Source organism: Pantherophis guttatus, chromosome 2, assembly GCF_059756535.1.
Source record: "Pantherophis guttatus breed Tessera chromosome 2, ASM5975653v1, whole genome shotgun sequence".
Lineage (NCBI taxonomy): Eukaryota > Metazoa > Chordata > Lepidosauria > Squamata > Colubridae > Pantherophis > Pantherophis guttatus.
The window spans coordinates 166,222,733-166,241,610 of record NC_142064.1 but is presented as its reverse complement, the minus strand read 5'-3'; the positions used below and the strand labels follow the sequence as shown (position 1 = coordinate 166,241,610).

The 18,878-nt window shown below is 36.4% G+C and overlaps 1 protein-coding gene across 1 annotated transcript; it reads left to right on the top strand.

Moving 5' to 3' along the window:
* Positions 1-1,063: 1,063 nt before the first annotated feature.
* Positions 1,064-17,931, top strand: LOC117660451 (uncharacterized). Its single transcript, XM_034408524.3, has 7 exons — positions 1,064-1,306; positions 10,734-10,884; positions 11,707-12,021; positions 13,474-13,725; positions 14,840-15,009; positions 15,936-15,989; positions 16,524-17,931. The coding sequence occupies exons 2-7, from the start codon at positions 10,779-10,781 to the stop codon at positions 16,539-16,541; spliced, it is 915 nt and encodes a 304-aa protein (XP_034264415.2). The 5' UTR covers positions 1,064-1,306; positions 10,734-10,778; the 3' UTR covers positions 16,542-17,931.
* Positions 17,932-18,878: the final 947 nt, after the last annotated feature.

Here is an 18,878-nt window from a genome sequence, read left to right as displayed (position 1 = left end):
CTGCCAGATCTAACCCCAAACCACAGAGGGTTTTAAAGGCAACGAGGACCTTGAATTGCACCATCTAATCTTACTCTTCGTCCTGCCCCAGAAAAAGTTGTTGGGGGTAGAAGCCAAAGAATGGGGCATTACAGTGACCATGGATGGCAGAGCTAGGTCATGCTTAGAATAGAATAGAGTAGAGTAGAGTAGAGTAGAGTAGAGTAGAATAGAATAGAATAGAATAGAATAGAATAGAATAGAATAGAATAGAATAGAATAGAATAGAATAGAATAGAATAGAATTCTTTATTGGCCAAATGTGATTGGACACACAAAGACTTTGTCTTTGGTGGATATGCTCTCAGTGTTGGAAGGTTCAGCTAGAGGTACCAGCTAGAGGTCACCGGGTCATTTCAAGACCAGGAATTTCATTGGGTGACTGGAGCAGGCATCTTTGAGTCCAAACTGCCCCCCCCCCCCAGGCCTGTTTGGGAAAGCTGGAGGACACAGTGTTATGGATGCTACTTTTAGCTTTTTGAGCAAAGACAGCAGGTAAAAGTAAACATTGTAATTAAGGTAATATGTTTCTGGACTTGAATCTGGGCTTGTACATTTTGCTATTGGTGATCTAAAGCACCTTTGTGGATCAGCAGGTGGGGGGAGAGGAAATGGTTCTGTGTGAGGGGGAGATCCGTGTGCTTGGATGCACAGTTCCATTTGTACAATCGATGGACACTTGTGCACACCTGTGAAGGTCCATTTGTACAAGCAGTGGCCATGCCTGCCACTCACACAAGTGGACCTTTATGCGTGCACAAGTGGAGCTATGCGCACGTGCTTGCCTGCCACTTGTGTGGCCCATTTCTGAATGGATTGCAGCCTAGTACTGGGCCATGGCCCAGGGATTGGGGACCCCTAATCTAAAGGCATGCTCCTGGCTCCACTTGTTCTTAAGACCATTCTCCCCTATCAATTGTAGCATAATGGCCATAATTCAAGTATCAGGTGGCAGGGAGCCCATTCTTTTCCAACAGGATACATAGTACATAGGGTACTAACGAGATCATTCTTGCATTATTCTAAAGAGTTAAATTTAGACATGTAAGTACAGCATACCATTTTAAAACTTGTCTGACTCATTTGCACTTCAATCTCTCGGTCCTATTATGCTGACAAGTCTCAAACCGAAAAGAAAATGAAAGCAAATGTAGAGAACACTTTTTGCTTTGCGAGCAGACTGAACTTCAGAGGTATCGACTCTTTGACAACAATAGTGGAATCTGTTACTACCGTACTACCAAAAAACTGGAGTGTGGCTTATCAGGTACAACTTTCTGTTACTAAAGAATCCAAGTATTTTTAGGAACCGCTGGTGCTTTGCTGCTTGCTCTATCTTGCTGCTCTGTTAAGATTTTATGCGGTGAAATCTTTACTGGCACTATTTTTTAAACAAAATATGACTTTCAGTGTGCAGATATGTGAGTACGTGGCTGAATGTTCTGCATTTTCAAAAATATGCAATATGAAATATGAATGTATCTGTAGAAATATGAATGTATCTGTAGTTCTAGGTGAAGTCTGTGACTTTCATTCCCTTACTGGCTGTGAATGATAGGAGCTATATTCCAACAGGTATGAAAGAAGAAAGCCTGGTCTAGAAGAACACAACTGAAAGGAAAAGAATAATTATAGGAGCAAATGACTGGACAGGGAGACTGAACTGAATATCTTCCCTTTTCCTTGTCAATCGCTTTTGATTTTTGATCATTTGATTCAAATATTGTTTGGTAAACTGTAATTTGTAGTAAGAGTAAATCTGTGCATATGTGTAAGTGAATGCTTCCACTTTGCTATTTGTCTAATTCTTCTCCTTCTGAAGATCACTAGAGGTTTTTGAAAATAGACTGGACAACTTTTTGACTGGGATGGTATAAGACTCCTTCCTTGAATAGGGGGGTCTCTGGAAGGGATTTCAGAAGATCTCTGAAATCCCTTCCAGGCTCATGATTCTAAGTTCTAAAGCAACAATATGACCTCTCAGGAAACATACACAGCTGCAGAATAGAATAGAATAGAATAGAATAGAATAGAATAGAATAGAATAGAATAGAATAGAATAGAATAGAATAGAATAGAATAGAATAGAATTCTTTATTGGTCAAGTGTGATTGGACACACAAGGAATTTGTCTTTGATGCATATGCTCTCCGTGTACATAAAAAGACAAGATGCATTCATCAAGAGTCACAAGGCACAACACCCAGTGACAGTCATACGGTACAATAAGCAATCAAATCATACTAGGAAACAATCAATATCAATATAAATCTCAAGGATACAAGCAACAAAGTTACAGTTATGCAGTCACAAGTGAGAGGAAATGGGCGACAGGAACGATGAGAAGACCAATAGTAATAGTAATGCAGCCTAATGTGAATAGTTTGACAGTGTTGAGGGAATTTGTTTAGCAGAGTGATGGCGTTTGGGAAAAAACTGTTCTTGTATCTAGTTGTCTTGGTGTACAGTGCTCTATAGCGTCATTTTGAGGGTAGGAGTTGAAACAATTTATATCCAGGATGCAAGGGATCTGTAAATATTTTCACAGCCCTCTTTCTGACTCGTGCAGTATACAGGTCCGCAATGGAAGGCAGGATGGTAGCAATTGTTTTTTTCTGCAATTCTAATTATCCTTTGAAGTCTGTGTCTGTCTTGTTGGGTTGCAGAGCCAAACTAGACAGTTATAGAGGTGCAGATGACAGTCTCAATAATTCCTCTGTAGAATTGTATCAGCAGCTCCTTGGGCAGTTTGAGCTTCCTGAGCTGGTGCAGAAAGAACATTATTTGTTGTGTTTTGTTGTACTTTTTTGATGATATTTTTGATGTTAGTGTCCATTTTAGGTCTTGAGATATGATAGAACCTAGAAATGACATAAGGAAGTTATTGCAGTTTTGAAGATTAAGATCAAGTCATTCATGGTGCTTGTGAATGTGTGTGAAAAAAGCAAAATGCTGGTATACATTGCATGGAAATACATAGGGGCAGGTGTACAATAATAGTATGCTGTACCACCAACCTGTCATTTTACACAGCTCCCCATGACTGCATCCAGCCATTAGAAGTACAGTTTTTCAGTAAGGTGTCCTTAATGCTCACATTAAGGATAAACAGAGAAGAATAAAAGTACCTTCAATCCATTTTGTTGACACCATGTCTCAGTAATCATTGTCCGTTAAGTGTGTTCATTACATTACTGTATTTGTAGCATTCTTTTTAGGATATAAGCCATTCAAAGTAACTTCCTGATATATTAAGTACATCAGAGAAAACATTATAATCATCCATTTCAACTTCTTTCAGAAGCATCTTGCATAATGAGAAGATTCAAAATAAGGAGAAACCACAATATTGCAATACTGAGATCATCAGGAGCAGATCTGAATTTAAGGTGCCCAAAATGGGGGGGCGGGGGAATTGTGGTGGCCATTGCTCAGGTTTTTGGGCAAATATGCAGAAGGCGAACCACCACCGAGAAGACCTGGCTATGGTGTTCCCACAGTGGGCCATCTGTTTCTAATCTCACTAGACAAGCAGATTCATTTGGTCCTGAAGATATCAGGGTCCTGGGCCATATGGGACTTGAAAAGTACCTTAATAATCAGCCCTTGAATTGCACCTGATTGCTCACTGGCAGCCATTAACTTAGAAAAAAGCCACTAAGATTTTTCTGAAGAACAGCCATTAAATAGGAATTCTCTGGGGCCAAACCAACAGAAGTTCCACATATATTAATTTTCACATAAGAAAGTGGCTACAGCTTTGATGATCACCTACCTGTACTGTTTTTTTTTCCCCCATGCACTGAATGTTTATGCTTGATAGATTGCAAACTATGTTTGGGTCAAGGATATGTTAGATGTTTACATAAAGTAATTTATGGTTTTTGGTTTTTTAGTTGCGCTTTCCTGGAAGTGGCATGACAGTTCTTAAAACATTTCTTAAAACAACTTCCTTAAGTAGATGCCAAAGCCTAAACTAAGGAAACTTTTGCAACTGTTGCTCATGTCCATGCTTGAGAACAGCTTGGATTAATTGTTTAGATGTATATTTTCTATTTCCAAGATGTCATAATTCTGCTTCCTGGTATAAAATCTCTATGCATGTTTTCCCCAATAGTAGACTGTGATCCAATGGAGATCAGATGTTTGCTACCTATTACTTAACTTGTTTACCTCATGCATATTACTTCAGTGTGGGCAAAGTCCTTCATGCCAGTTGATTACTGTGATTGTGATAGGAATGCCCTTTATCATTGGCTCACTGGTTACTGCTCTCTATGCACATTAAAAAAATAAATAAATATATTGATAAGAGTAGAAAACCAACCTTCCTCTTCCCTCCCTCCCCCTTCCCCTCCCCCTCCCTCCCTTCTTTGTCTTTTTCCCTTTCTGATCCAAATATATAAAAATGATTTAAAAATATGTTTTTCTTTTATTGGGCCATTGGCAGATGCATCAGACAGGAACGTATCAAGTATGCAGGAGTCAATGTAGGAGATATCTAGTTAATTGTGTGATCAGCCAATCACGCCTTTACCAAGATATGCTACAATTCAGGAAAGCACAGCAATTACAAAATTCTACCCAGTCAAAATCTTTACTTGCAGATCAGTAAAATGAACAATTACAATTAAACCCAGTACAACAATCATCTGGGACAATGGCTTATAGTTATAACTATGTTAGAATGCAGCTATAGCCATATTTACTAAAACAGATGTTAAACTAGAAACTGTCAGCAAAGTGATATAAATAGTCCCACCACATACTCACTAGTCAAATAAAAATGTCTTTATATGTTTTTAAAAGATCCTCAACCCTTATGGACCCTTATATTATCACTTACATTGCATTGTCTACATATCATACATACATAAATGTATACATACATATTTGCTGACACTTTATTTAAACTAAATTTGTGTCTCAGTGATTGCATGACCTCTGTAGATGCTATATGCTAAATAAATGAATGAATGAATGAATTAAAACTCTTATGGAACGTGAAAAGAAGGAAGAAGCTTGTCCCAAAGATGCTTTTTTATTTTCCCTTCAAATAGCACTAGCACTTAGACTTATATACCGCTTCATAGTGCTTTTACAGCCCTCTCTAAGCAGTTTACAGAGTCAGCATATTGCCCCCAACTGTCTTGGTTTCATTCCTCATCCAAGAAGCTTCAATGGTGGACAATGGAAGGTTGTATATTCCTTGTAGTCATCTGATCATTAGCACTCTTTCAAAGAGTTGTTGAGGCCACTTGGAGGTTTATCTGTGCCCTCAGGATCATCTGTAGAAGTGCAAATGGGTGTTGAACCTTCTTGGAACTGCTGCAATGACTATGTTGTAAACAGGAGATAGATCATTCAGATTAACAGAGTTGGAAGGGACCTTGCAGGTCATCTAGTCCAACCCCCTGCCCAAGCAGGAGACCCTTCATCTGCCTCTACCTAGGATCGAATTCACAACCTCCTGATTGTGAGGCAAGAGCTCCACCTCTAGGCCACAGTTAGAGGATGTTGTATCCCTCCTGTTTACAACACAGTCATTCAATCACGGTGCTCCACATAATGAATAAACTATCTTTCCATTTTTGACTCTGGCTGGTAGAGAGTGAAAAATCCAATGATATCTGTGGCATGTGGGTTTTGTGGCCAGGCTGGATGCTTTGGATCTGGTGTGAGTGGGCAGAGAAAAAAAAAAGGGGGGGGGAATGAGAAGTTCAAATATGGCCTTAACGGAATAACAGAATTGGAAACGAGCCTTGGAGGTCTTCTAGTCCAACTCCCTGCTCAAGCAGGGAGTTGACAAATGGTTGTCCAATCTCTTCTTTAAAATCTCCAGTATTGGAGCCTTCACAACTTCTGGAAGAAAGTCATTTCAATGATTAATTGTTCTGCAGGAAATTTCTCCTTAGTTGTAGGTAGGTTCTCTCTCTGATTAGTTTCCATCAATTGTATCTTGTCCTATCCTCAGTGCTTTGGAGAACAGGTTGACTCTCCTTTTCTTTGTGGCAGCCCCTAAGATATTGGAACACTGCTATCATGTCACCCCTAGTCCTTCTTTTCATTAAACTAGATGTATCCAATCTTCATATGTTTTAGCCTCCAGTTTCCTAATCATCTTTGTTGCTCTTCTCTGCACTCTTTCTAGAGTCTCAACACCTTTTTAATATCTTGGCAACCAAAACTGCATGCAATATTCCAAGTGTGAAGTTATCAAGGCATTATAAACTAGTATTAACACGTCACATGGTCTTGATTCTGTCCCTCTATTAATAGGACTGTCTTGGCTTTTTTGGCAGCTGTAGCACATTGCTAACTTATATTTAAGTGATTGTGCCCTAGGCCTTGAAGTACAGATAGGCTATCCTGGGGGCAAACAAGTTGCTTTGGTTGCTAGCTAGGATTTGTTAGAAGAAATATCCTTCTGGGTTCAGTTCAAGTGAGGAAAAAGACACTGGAAACATAGAGACTGCTTGGAAAGATGATTTAATGGTGGACAGGAATCACATGGCTTGAGTTCCTGAAAAGAAAAGGTGATCACAATGTTGTTCAAAATGTTGGCTGAAGAAGCAAAGAAAAGACCGAGATGCTGAGAGTGTCTGAGTTTATACCCTTTGATGGGCCCCACCTTAGTGTTTCCTGTTCCTGTATAAGAAATATATCATGATTGGTTGTCAAACTCCCAGGGGGCAAGGGCCTTAGCTAACTTTGTAGGTTGTCTCTCAAGCTTGCTTGAGCCTTGGTGAGTTTCTGTTGCTAGATGGGTCCTATTGTGGTGCAGATGATGGCCCATTGACAAAGGTGGGGGGAATGAGTTTCTGCCTCTGGCCCATTGACAAGGGGGGAGGCAGGAAGCTGCAGGGAGCTGCTTTGTCTTTAAAACATGTTTCTCCATTTCTCATCCAGGGAAATGTAATATTCTGCCTTTTTAATATTTCCTAAAATATTTCATTCTTCTAGGAGAAGGGTGGGTGCTAACCTCCTACAGATAGAAAAAGCATTCTAATGGGCAGACATAATATATGGGTATTGAAGTTTATATGAAGCATATAAATTAAAAAAAAAAAAAAAAGTCCAGGAGAGAAAAATCAGAGCGAGAGAGAGTGAGAGAGAAGGAAAATGGAGAGGCATGTCACGTTTGAGTCTTTGCCCTTCTGAGGCATCAAGGCAGTGAATGCCTTAGAAGAGACATATGGGAAATCAGACTAGAAAGAGAGATTGCTTCAGTGTCCTGGGCCATTGGACTGTGTAAATGCTGTTTCCTGCCTCCAGAAGAAGAAAAAGGTTGAAGATGTCACCTGGAGGCTTCTTGGGACAAGAGAAGTGACAAACAGACAAAGGGATATGCTTCACCCAATACCCAAAGTGGACGGAACAAAGAGTCATGGTTTTTATTTATTTTATTTTTTTATTTTTATTTAGATTTATATGCCGCCCTTCTCCAGAGACTCAGGGCGGCTTACAATGCGCTAAGCAATAGCCTTCATTCTTTTGTATATTTATACAAAGTCAGCTTATTGCCCCCACAACTGGGTCCTCAATTTACCTACCTTAGAAAGGATGGAAGGCTGAGTCAACCTTGAGCCTTGGCGAGATTCGAACCTGCAGTAATTGCAGGCAGCTGGTCTTAATAACAAGCTTAATAACAGGGTGCCTTAGACCACTGTACTACCAAGGCTCTTGTACTACCTGCAGACAGACAACCAGAGACCTTGGAGAAGTCCCACACAGGGCAAGACTGGGCAGAAGACTCAGAGGGAGGTGCATCACACAACTTCAGTTGTGGAGGAATGTCTGTCAGGATCCAAAAAGAGAATAAAGAATGATTTTATGTGCACACCAAAACCAGCCAACTCCCTTCTTATCTTCCCTTTCTTATCTTTCTGAGTGAAAAGCTGAGGGAGAGGGAAGAGGAGGAAAAAGGGGAGAGTTAGTTGCTAAAGGCAGACTAGGTGTTTGCTAACAATATAGCTCTGGGACAAAGGTAAAGTTAGAAGAGTTTTGATACTTTGCTGCAATACTTTCACTTTGGTTTAATTCTGGTAATAAATTGCTGTGTATGCATGAAGTTAGCTGTAAAAGTACCCTTAGTCACGCAAAAATCTTGGCTACATACTTGTAGTGATTGTGTTAGTGGGAAAAATATGCTGCAATATTACTTGCTGAAATTATCTAATTTTAATATAGATTGAAAATGTATATTTTAATTAAAAGGTGATAACACATGCTCCTGGGAAACAAGCACAGTAATTTTAAGTGCAAATTCTGCAGAAAAGTCCTTATCTTACTGCATGTATATGCAGAAATCTCTGGAAAACATTATCTCTCCCTTTTGCACTGAATGTCTTCCATCAGTTGAAGGCCACCAACTAAATCTCAAATCAGAAAAGAGAGGACACTAATAGTGATAGAGAAGAGGAATAAAGTGTTATAAAATAATAAAATAAAATTAATTACATTTGCCAACATGTTATATCCAGATTCAGGAAAGAGATTAAAGTCACAAGAATTGTCCAAAGAACACTGAAAAGAACACTGAAAAAAAACACAAAGAGATCTTAAAAAAGAAGCAAGGATCTTGAGAAAAATAACATAATTTGAAATGCTGATACAAAATCAAGAACACACATTAGAATGTATTTACAAATTGCTGGTGAAACGCAACATGGACACAGAACAAATCAAAAGTGCTATGGTATAATTGATATTAAAATTCAAAGAAACAATCACAATGGCCCTGTGGGAAGAGTTACCAAAAAAAAATCTATAAAAGTTACTCTGAACTATAATTAACTCCATCAATGATTGCCAAGACAGACAAGGCACATGACAACAAATGTTGGAAATGCCATAACAGAGATGGAAAATTTTATCACATGTGATGGTTATGTTAATAATAAAAGCTCAAAGGAACTGGAAAGAAATACATTAAAACATTCAAAAAATTCAAAAACTAAAAATTGAACTTAAAGCACAATTATTTTCTTAGGTATAATTCCAGGAAACATAAATGTAAAATATACAGTTTACTATTATATATGTTGACAGCCACAAGAATAAAATTCCCAGAGAAACTTTGCAGAAGGTATCAGATTGGGAGACTAAAATTAGAGAATATACTGCAGTGGCACAATTTGCAGTATATACAGTATACACAGTAAATTTAAGTAAGAAAGGATGGTTTATATACAACTCATTGCACAGCAAGGCAAATTTAGACGTTTGGAATATGGCTTCTAGGACCTAAACAATAACCCCATTTGTTATAATAATAACAATAACTTTATGAAATAGCCTTTTCATAAAGCTGTTCTTTTATTTTATTTTATCTTATTTTACTTCGTTTTCTCTTTTGTACAGTATTTCACTATTTCAACAATAAAGATAGATTTAAAAAACCACTTTGTATTACAAACTGAATGATCTCTGGAGCTCCATCCCACTATAATTATAATTTGATACCATGTGCTGGATTTACTATATAAATGCAAACTCACTGAAACTCTGTGATGGCAGAAGGAAAAAATGTGAACCGATAACAATTCTTTTAACTCATACTAGACACAGATATATCAGCGAAAACATTCACATCATCATGTGTTATGGGGAGAAATTATAATAGATGTTGAGAGCCATTTGTTTAAAATCAGTTACGAGTTAACCTTATGTTACTGATACACTCAAAAGAGACAGGGGGTCCTCTTTTGGTGAGAAAAGAAATAACAGAATATTTTTATAAATGAATGTAGTACAGGCTTCTAATCTGACTGAAATGTTTTGTTTTGCTATTGTCATAAGGTGACTTACTTCACAGCTAGTACCGTGACATTTTAAAGATATGAATTGGTAGTACCAATAGATGTTTTTATATATAAAAAATACTTAAATATCTTGACAATCATTTGAAGTGAACAACTGCTTCAGTGGTGGGATTAAAAATTTTTTACTACGAATTTGACAGCCCTGTCCTAGAATTTATCTTGCAACTGCATGGGCTGCTTTTTTTTTTTTTTTTTTTTGCATCAACCAAATGTTGCTTCACAGCTTGTAATTAGAATGACAAACAAGCTTGACACCAGAGCCTGACATAATAGGCTGAGCAAAAATAACTGGGCTAAAGGCATTCAGTTAGCTTTCATGGCTAAAGTTAAAGGTTTCCTTCGCACGTATGTGTTAGTCGTTCATGGCTCTAGGGGGCGGTGCTCATCTCCATTTCAAAGCCGAAGAGCCAACGCTGTCTGAAGATGTCTCCGTGGTCAAGTGGCCGACATGACTAAACGCCAAAGGCACACAGAACACTGTTACCTTCCCACCAAAAGTGGTCCCTATTTTTCTACTTGCATTTTTTACATGCTTTTGAACTTCTAGGTTGGCAGAAACAGGGACAAGTAACAGGACCTCACCCCATTATGCGGCACTAGGGATTCAAACTGCTGAACTGCTGACCTTTCGATTGACAAGCTCCATTCTCCTGGTTTGTAGCCCCTTCACCATTACACCAAAGTGGCTCTCAGTTACCATTTTCTTAAATGATGATGAGATTTTTTTTTTCTTCTACAAAACTTTTTTTAAAAGAAAGGTTTTAATCCAGAAGTACAGGGTAAAGAATTATTTGGGAATAATTTTATTCACAGATTATTCTAATTGAGCAAGATGGAGAAGGAATACTTAATGTCGTCATTTTTCAACAGGAAAAACGTTGATTGCTATTTCAAGTTGGTGACTCAGTTTCTGAAATGCCTTCCGCTGAGATTCCAGAAACAATTGGTGTTAATATGGCATCTTTACGAATGTTACTATTCACTTTCCTACTGTTGAATGTTTTAAGTGACATTCAAGCAGGTAAATGTTTTCTATTGTCTCAGTATATTTTATAGCCACAATATTTTTATACTGCCTTATAACAGGACATAGGTGAGATTCCTTCAACTGCATTTCCTTTACTCTTATTTTACTTTGCCTTTTATTGGAGAAGGAAAAAAGAGTAATCATTTCTAACATTAAAGCTACAGCTGCTGTATTTTTAGAGAATTGAAATGGTGTGTCTCTATTAATGCATGTTAACTATGTCGAGTTATATAATACTAATAACCTGTACACTAGCCAGGTAGGGAGGAAGAATATCCTGCAAGTTTATGCTAAGGACCAAATGCCAAACTCATGATTTTTAGAAATTATTACAAACTTAAAGTAAGTCAAATCAATAAAAACAATTCAGTTATAGGATACAAACCATCTGTTTTTTAATATGTTTGTTTGCTTGTATGATTCTTATAAGGCTTTAGAAAGAGGAAATATTACTTAATAAAACATGGCTGAAAAACTAGATATTCTTGTTCATTGTTATACATTCAGTTATTCAGCTTATATATTATTTTTAACTGTCATTTTTTTTTTTGCTGTATCCAATTAATGGTTGTTATGAATTCAGTTTATCCATGCCTCAGACAAAACAGAGGTGACAACACTGAATAGCAGCCATTGTCCCAAACTTTAGGAGAGCTTTCCTATTAGCCTTATTGCCTGAACTACTAAACACTGAACTTTTTCTATCCAAATATGTCTTCTGGCTATAGAAATAGCATTCTTAATTCCTAATAGTTTAGGTTTGGTAAATGAAAAACATGCAGTGTAATGGTATGTCTTCTGCTTTTTTTCCCCCAGGGGATGATTGTTTATCATGTTCAAAACCCAACATTGCAGAACTTGGAAAAGACATTATGATTAAATGCAAGAATAATGCACCCATTGTATCTATGGGAATAAGATTCTGCCCCCTTAAGGGAGACTGTATTCCCAAAGGTGTCATCAAAAAACCGAATAGCACCTTGACTGATGGTGAAACAACATTGGAATTTCACAACAATACAGCTTCTCTGAGTATTAACCCAATAAAGATATCACATGAAGGAACCTATATATTAAGTTATATAACTAGAAACTGTATGGATAATCTGAGTATATCTCTAGAGGTGTTTGGTAAGTCTGAGCCTATGATCAATGAACCTCAAGAAACTAGAATTGAATGTGTGTTGGTCAAAATCAATTACTACAGCAACTGCCATTCATAAAATTTCACTATTAATACTGGCTTTCACCATAAACATCAGCACAGGGGGAGGAGAGGGATGGAGTCAATGACTAAATGCCAATCCTGACATACACTCCAGCCTTCATATACTTGTGTGCTACCTTGCAATCCAAGCATAAAAGGTGGGGCTTGCATGCTGACATTATGTAGATCTGCCCTTGGGAAGGAAGATGAGTAAATGAGCCATTGAAAGGGAACTTGGAGAAAAGATTATACAGTACTAAGAAAGATGGAAGGGTGAGAAAGAAACTCAAAACAATCCTGCCTTGATTTTGCTTAGTGTTGCAGAAAGAAATTTGGAAAGGGCAAAGTCAAGAAACAAGTGTGGCGAGGGTTCTGGGGTGCTTTTTGTTGTTATAGGTGGTAGAATAACAGAATCTCCAAATCTTGTCAGAGTTTATCTCTACCTATCATATACTAAACTGAACATGGGGTCATTCTGTATTATTTTCTCAGGCTTTCCTTCTAACAAAGTATGCCCATGTAGTCCTTCACTTTTATTTCCAGGAATGTTAATCAGATGCTTCCAGAAAGCTTCAAATCAGTCTTCTCCACTCTGCCTATTCACTAAGCAAGCATTTAGAAGTATGGAACAAACAGAATGTCATAAACATGAATTCTTTGAAATATACTTTCAAAATCCTTTATAGAAAAGACTATTTGGTCTAGTGATTAAATCATCAGGCTAGAAACCAGGAAACTGTGAGTTCTGGTACATTTTTTAAAATTGTACAATCCAGAATAATGTTTGTTTGTTTGTTTGTTTTTACCCTGCCTTTATTATTTTTATAAATAAATCAAGGTAGATAACATACCTAGTATGTCTTTCTCCTCCTATTTTCCCCACAACACTTGTGAGGTGTGTTAGACTGAGAAAGTGAAAGACTGAAAGAGAAAGTTAGTTGGACAGCCTATAATAAATAAATAAACAAACAAATTAACAAACAATCAAACAAGTAAATAAATAAATCATTGTTCTTCTTTTAAAGTCTAGAATATTATTGCAGCAAAATATATCATAATATTAACTGCAAAAATCTAATTTTGAATTCCCCCAGTTAATTATATGCATTTGATTTGCCAATTATGATGACTCTGGAACTATCCTGTGGGCATCCACAGCAATCACTAGTTTGCAGTTACTCTATTTTTTTAAATAATGCAATGAAAAAAAATTAGAGCTTAATGATAACTGGCTTGGATCTATACATTCCTGAAGAGAGACAAGGGATGGGAGTGACACAAATATAACCGGAAAAACAGTAGATCTTGGAGAATCCCTTTAAAGTCTATGAGCCATGTAGTTCTGTTCTGATTAGTGCATTGTTATATTTTGGCAGCACCATATACGAATCCTCAAGTCATGAAACAGGAAGACACTCTTATTTGTACAGCATCTGGAGGTTACCCAGAGGAGAAGTTCTATTGGGTTTTTAAGGGTGGAACTAATCTGACCCATAAATCAACATCTCAGTCTGTGAAAAATGAGAATGGGTCATTCAGCCTGAGCAATACCCTTCAACTGGAATCTGCTCCCTCTGAAACTGAATATTGCTGTACTTTGAACCACACAAGAGTTCCTAGCAGACAAGGTATGTTTCATTTTTTCATTGTCACATCTATACTTCAAATTATCAACAACCAATCTAGGAACATAGGTAATTAAAATATTAAAAGAACAGTTAGCATAAGATATCTTTCCCAAGATAGGCTTGACAATTGTGTTTGTTCAGATTCCACTAAGATCCCACTGTTTTCACTGAATAATTTTGGGTGGGTAATGAGCATTTTGGAGTGATTAAATGGAAATGTAATTATAAGATCTTTGGGGGTGAATTAATAAAAATGTGAGATTGATGCTTGGGGGCCAATCACTGTCTTGCATTGAGTTCTTGGCAAGCTACTGTCTGGAGTTCTGTCTAGAATTCCAGCAGCACATGAAGACCACCACTTTGTCATGTTACTTGTTCCATGTATCTAATATTCAGTATAATATTAGGTTAACATTTGGTTTCTATGACAAAACTAATAGGATGTACTTTTTGTTGACAGACCTGGGAGAAGAGATTCTTTCAACAGAATGGGGGCAATGGTTTTAGTTTGATGGCAAAGCAGGGACTTGTAGTGGTCCCACTTTTGGGAAGCAAATGGCTTCCTTCTATGTTGTATCTTTGATAAGCATCATACACTTTGCTAGATAACAGCATATAGTTGAACTTGGTTGAATCAAAAAAGCTAAGTAGGATCAAAGTTCATACCTGGATTTAAAACCACCCAAGAAAACCCAGAACTAGACTAAATTTGGAAGAAACATGTCTGTGTAGTTGCCAAGAAAATCATATGGACATGTCCATGAAATTACCTGGAATTTAGCACAACTTCAAGAAGATACCTGTATTTCCCCGAAAATAAGACCCTGTCTTATATTTTTTTGAACCCCGAAATAAGCGCTTGGCCTTATTTTCAGGGAGGTCTTATTATTTTGGGACGCGTGGAGGAAAGCAGAGGAAATGGTGGGGACTGGCTGTGCATGCGTTTAAATATTTTCGGGGAGGACTTATTTTCGGGGGAGGGCTTATTTTAGTGCATGTGCTCAAAAGCCCGATTGGGCTTATTATCAGAGGATGCCTTATTTTAGGGGAAACAGGGTAGTACCTTTTAATTGTCCAGGTGGAAAATTAACTCCATTTTCTTAATTTTATACAGTCTCTACATGTATGATACTTCAAAATGTTAGCACTTCCATGATTATAGCAGAAAAGTCTACGCTGAATACACCTATGATAATAATCATTGTGATAGCTATTATTTCATTGGCTTGCATTTTATTGGCTGTAACGTGGTGGAGAACAGGGAGGAAAAATTATCTTCTGCAGGTAAGGGCTAACTAGAGATTAATATTTTTCAATACCTAACGACCATTTACTTTAACCATTGTTATAAAGCCAGACATGGCAAAAAAAAATTGGGGCTTTCTTATTTGGCATGAAAACATTGCATCTGCATCATTATTTATCATCTCTGGGACCTCATACTTAAATATTCAATCTATCCTCATACTTAAATGTTCAATCTATGGTGCCTAGAAAATATTGAAATATATTTGAATGGACCCAATGTTAACTTCCTTGGTTTGAATCCAATAAATCACCAACCCATGAGCCACAGTGTTCATGGGAAACTCCAACCCTTTTCACTGCATCCTATGTCCATGTGCCTTTTTTTCTACCTGTATTTTATCTATTAATATCATTTCCCAATAACTGAAAATGCATGGGGAATCCTATAATGTGCAAAAATCTTGAGATTATATTTGAATTTATTTTTCTTGCTAGTAAAAAAATATCTCAGAAGAAGGCAATAGTAAACCATATTTATACTGTTGTTAAGAACACTGCATGACTGTCTGAATATAGGTTATCAGGAGCTTAATTAAAAGGAGACTTTGGCCTGTTTATTGCCTTAAAGAAAAAGCATGGGTCCATTTAAATAATTTCAAATACTCAAACCCTGAAAATGAATGGAAACAATTACAGAACATATTTTATGTTATAATATATATTATACATTTTAAATTTTTATATTTTATTTTATTTACATTACAGTTCATTTAAAGTGTGTTCACTGCCAGAATCACTGTGATGAGGGGATTACCCATGTAAATAAAATAAAGAAAGGTTAATTAAAAATGAACAATAAAAGTAGACTTTTTGCCTCATTAAAAAAAGATAGAAAATACTCATTAACTGTTTTCTTGGTCTTGTTAACTTCACTATTTGTTTATTCCTTGTTTATTGTGCAGAAATGGCAGAAATTCACTCATGCAAACAAATCCATGTATTTCTTCCAATTCAGTGTAAGTATATAATGTATCTCTTTATAGGTCTATATATATGTTGACATACTTGGTAGTTACTTACATAACATAACCTACCCAGTGGCTTTCTTGCTGCTACCTCTGTAATCTCCCTTTTATCCATCAGGGAAAGAAATTGCTTTTAATCCAATCAGTAAATATAAGGTTGTCTCGAAAGGCAATTTGAAACTGAGTCAAAAGTAGCTCTGGGGAGATCCATTGCAACTTTGAATGAAGTGATCAGTCATAAATCAAGAACCAGCTGTAATGTATATGAACCATATGCTCTATGGATGATCATTGTTCCATCCTATGTCCTAAGTAGAATCTTTGAATAGGACACACACACAAATATTAAGACTTCTTAAGTCACATTCATCATTTGGAGATTGAATAAATAAAAAGCAATTCAAACAATTTAAAGGCAAATAATTTATTGTTTTATTTAATAACATTAGCATACAAATAATTACACGGTCTTCAGCTTTATGAGTCTATTCAATCTTTTTGTTCATTTGTTTTTTTACTTACCAGGAAACAAATCCATCGTAGTTGGAAGAACATACTTGCATATCCAGCTTAATAAAAGAAATGGTCTTCAGGCTTTACACAAGATTTAATTTCTATTTGCTTCTAGTATTTAAACTCTGCAGAATCTTCCCTTCACCTTCAAATATGTACAGTAATGTGATCTAAATTGTAAATTTCCTTGGAGAAATTAGATTCATGACTTTTCTGAAAACTATGGACAAAATCAATTTACAGATGTAAATAATAATGAAGAGGTTGAACATTTTAATTTAAGAAGTTGCAATTGGGACTTCCGGTTGACGTTGTGGTGAGAATGGCTGGAAAATAGCGGGCTCCGCTGAGCCTCACGAAATCCAGTTGGTAACCGCTGTCGGGAGACCCTAGCCGCCTTGTAGGGGTGGTGAAGGAAGAAGAGAAGTACTACAGCACTATAGCCACAGTATGCTCAGTAAAAGTCAACTCAATACACACAAAGTCTAATACACAGAATAGAAGTAATAACATCTGGAAGATGGCCTGACCTTGACTTTACTTTTAGAAGACAACTTTTCACTTCTGAAGATTCTTAAAAGGAACTACCTTGCAAATAACTAAACTTTATTAAAATTGGCTATTGGATTATGGATCTGAAAGATTGGAGGAATCTAGTGGATTAACTTGAATTTGGACTATTAATGTTATTCAACAGAACATTCTATGAGACAAAAGAAGAAAGGTGACAGAAGAAAAGAGAAAAGAAGGAAAGTTAAATAAGACTTTAAAATTTGGACAATTGGAAGATATATAATTAGAAAACTATAAGGCTGTATATTATTAAAGAATTTTAAAGATCATAAATTTAGGGGTTTTGGAGGTATAATTATGGGATTGATGAAATTTTATTAAGCAGGAATTTTTAAATATTGAGACGGAACTATAGAAATATACTGAGTAATTTTTATTAAATTGTTATAAAATGGATTTACAGGGGATAATAGAGGCATAAGAGAAGGAGTGGCAAAAAAAAGGATTATTCTAGAGCCTCCATATTTACATAAGTGGACTAAGTCCAACCCCTTTTAATTTTGTTAACTCTTATCTAGCACCAAAATACTGTTCTAATGACTGAATATGTATATAGCTCATATAATCTCCTTCTAATACAATGTTATTCAAGGGAAAACCCAAAGGCAGACTTCAAGTCAATTAAGGTCATATCACTTTCAAACATTTTCTTCATGACAATAATTTGATTAGATAGTTAATATATCTACTAAAAAAAAGATAGAGGGCATTTTTGTTGCATTTGTTAGTTGTATTTTTGGACACTTTAATGTATTTTTTTCTTTACCTTTTCCTTTTCTTTTTATGATAGTATGCAATTTAATATGTGAAATTGAAACTTAATAAAGATATTATTTTTTAAAAGAAACATTTTCTTTGCATCATTCCCACTGCTAGGCCCTACCGTCTCTTCCTACATCTGTTGAAGTTCTCCCTGCCAGTTTTCAGTTTCTCACAGATCTTGTTTTTAAAAAATCAACAATTTACTTCAAATTTAATGAATGTCTGCTTACATATATTGCCAGCTCAGAGTACTAAGTCTGTACTCTGCATTCAAGACAACTATATCATGGGCAGTTTTTTCTATTTAATGGGACATTCTGCTAATTACTTAGTATTAATTACACAGTATTTTTTTCCAGCAATCTGTTCAGGTTCAGATTCTGTAATAAAATGTAGTAAGGAGATGGATTCCCAGGAGAGAGAGGGCATATTCCAGAGGACTAAGATCTCCAAGATCCCTTCCAGCTTTACCTTGTTCTCTCTTGTTCTCTCTTGTCCTGTCCTGTCCTGTCCTGTCCTGTCCTGTCCTGTCCTGTCCTATCCTATCCTATCCTATCCTATCCTATCCTATCCTATCCTATCCTATCCTATCCTATCCTATCCTATCCAAGAATCCTCAGTCTGGTCAAGGTATGAAAACAATAAAGAACTCAGCTTGGAAGTATCACTATGAGTTATTCTAGGTTTGCGGCCTAACAGATGTATACCCTCCCAACATGGACTCCGGCTGAATTAAAAATCTCCCATTCCATTGGGTTTTAATTTGATAAATTATGTAATTTGATAAACTGATTATTTTTTGGGGGGGTTAGGTGGGGAACTTTATCCTCTGTATTGTGGACACTTCATTTTAAAATATTACTGTTGTAATAAGGATTATTATTTTATTGGGTGGTTATTTTTTGAACATTATTAATACAATCTTCAAAAAAATCACCTAACAATAGAAATGGATCGGGTTTAATCAAATGTGTAAATAAATATTTCTGTCTGTTGTTATGTAGGCTTTCAGACATGTAAATACACATAGTT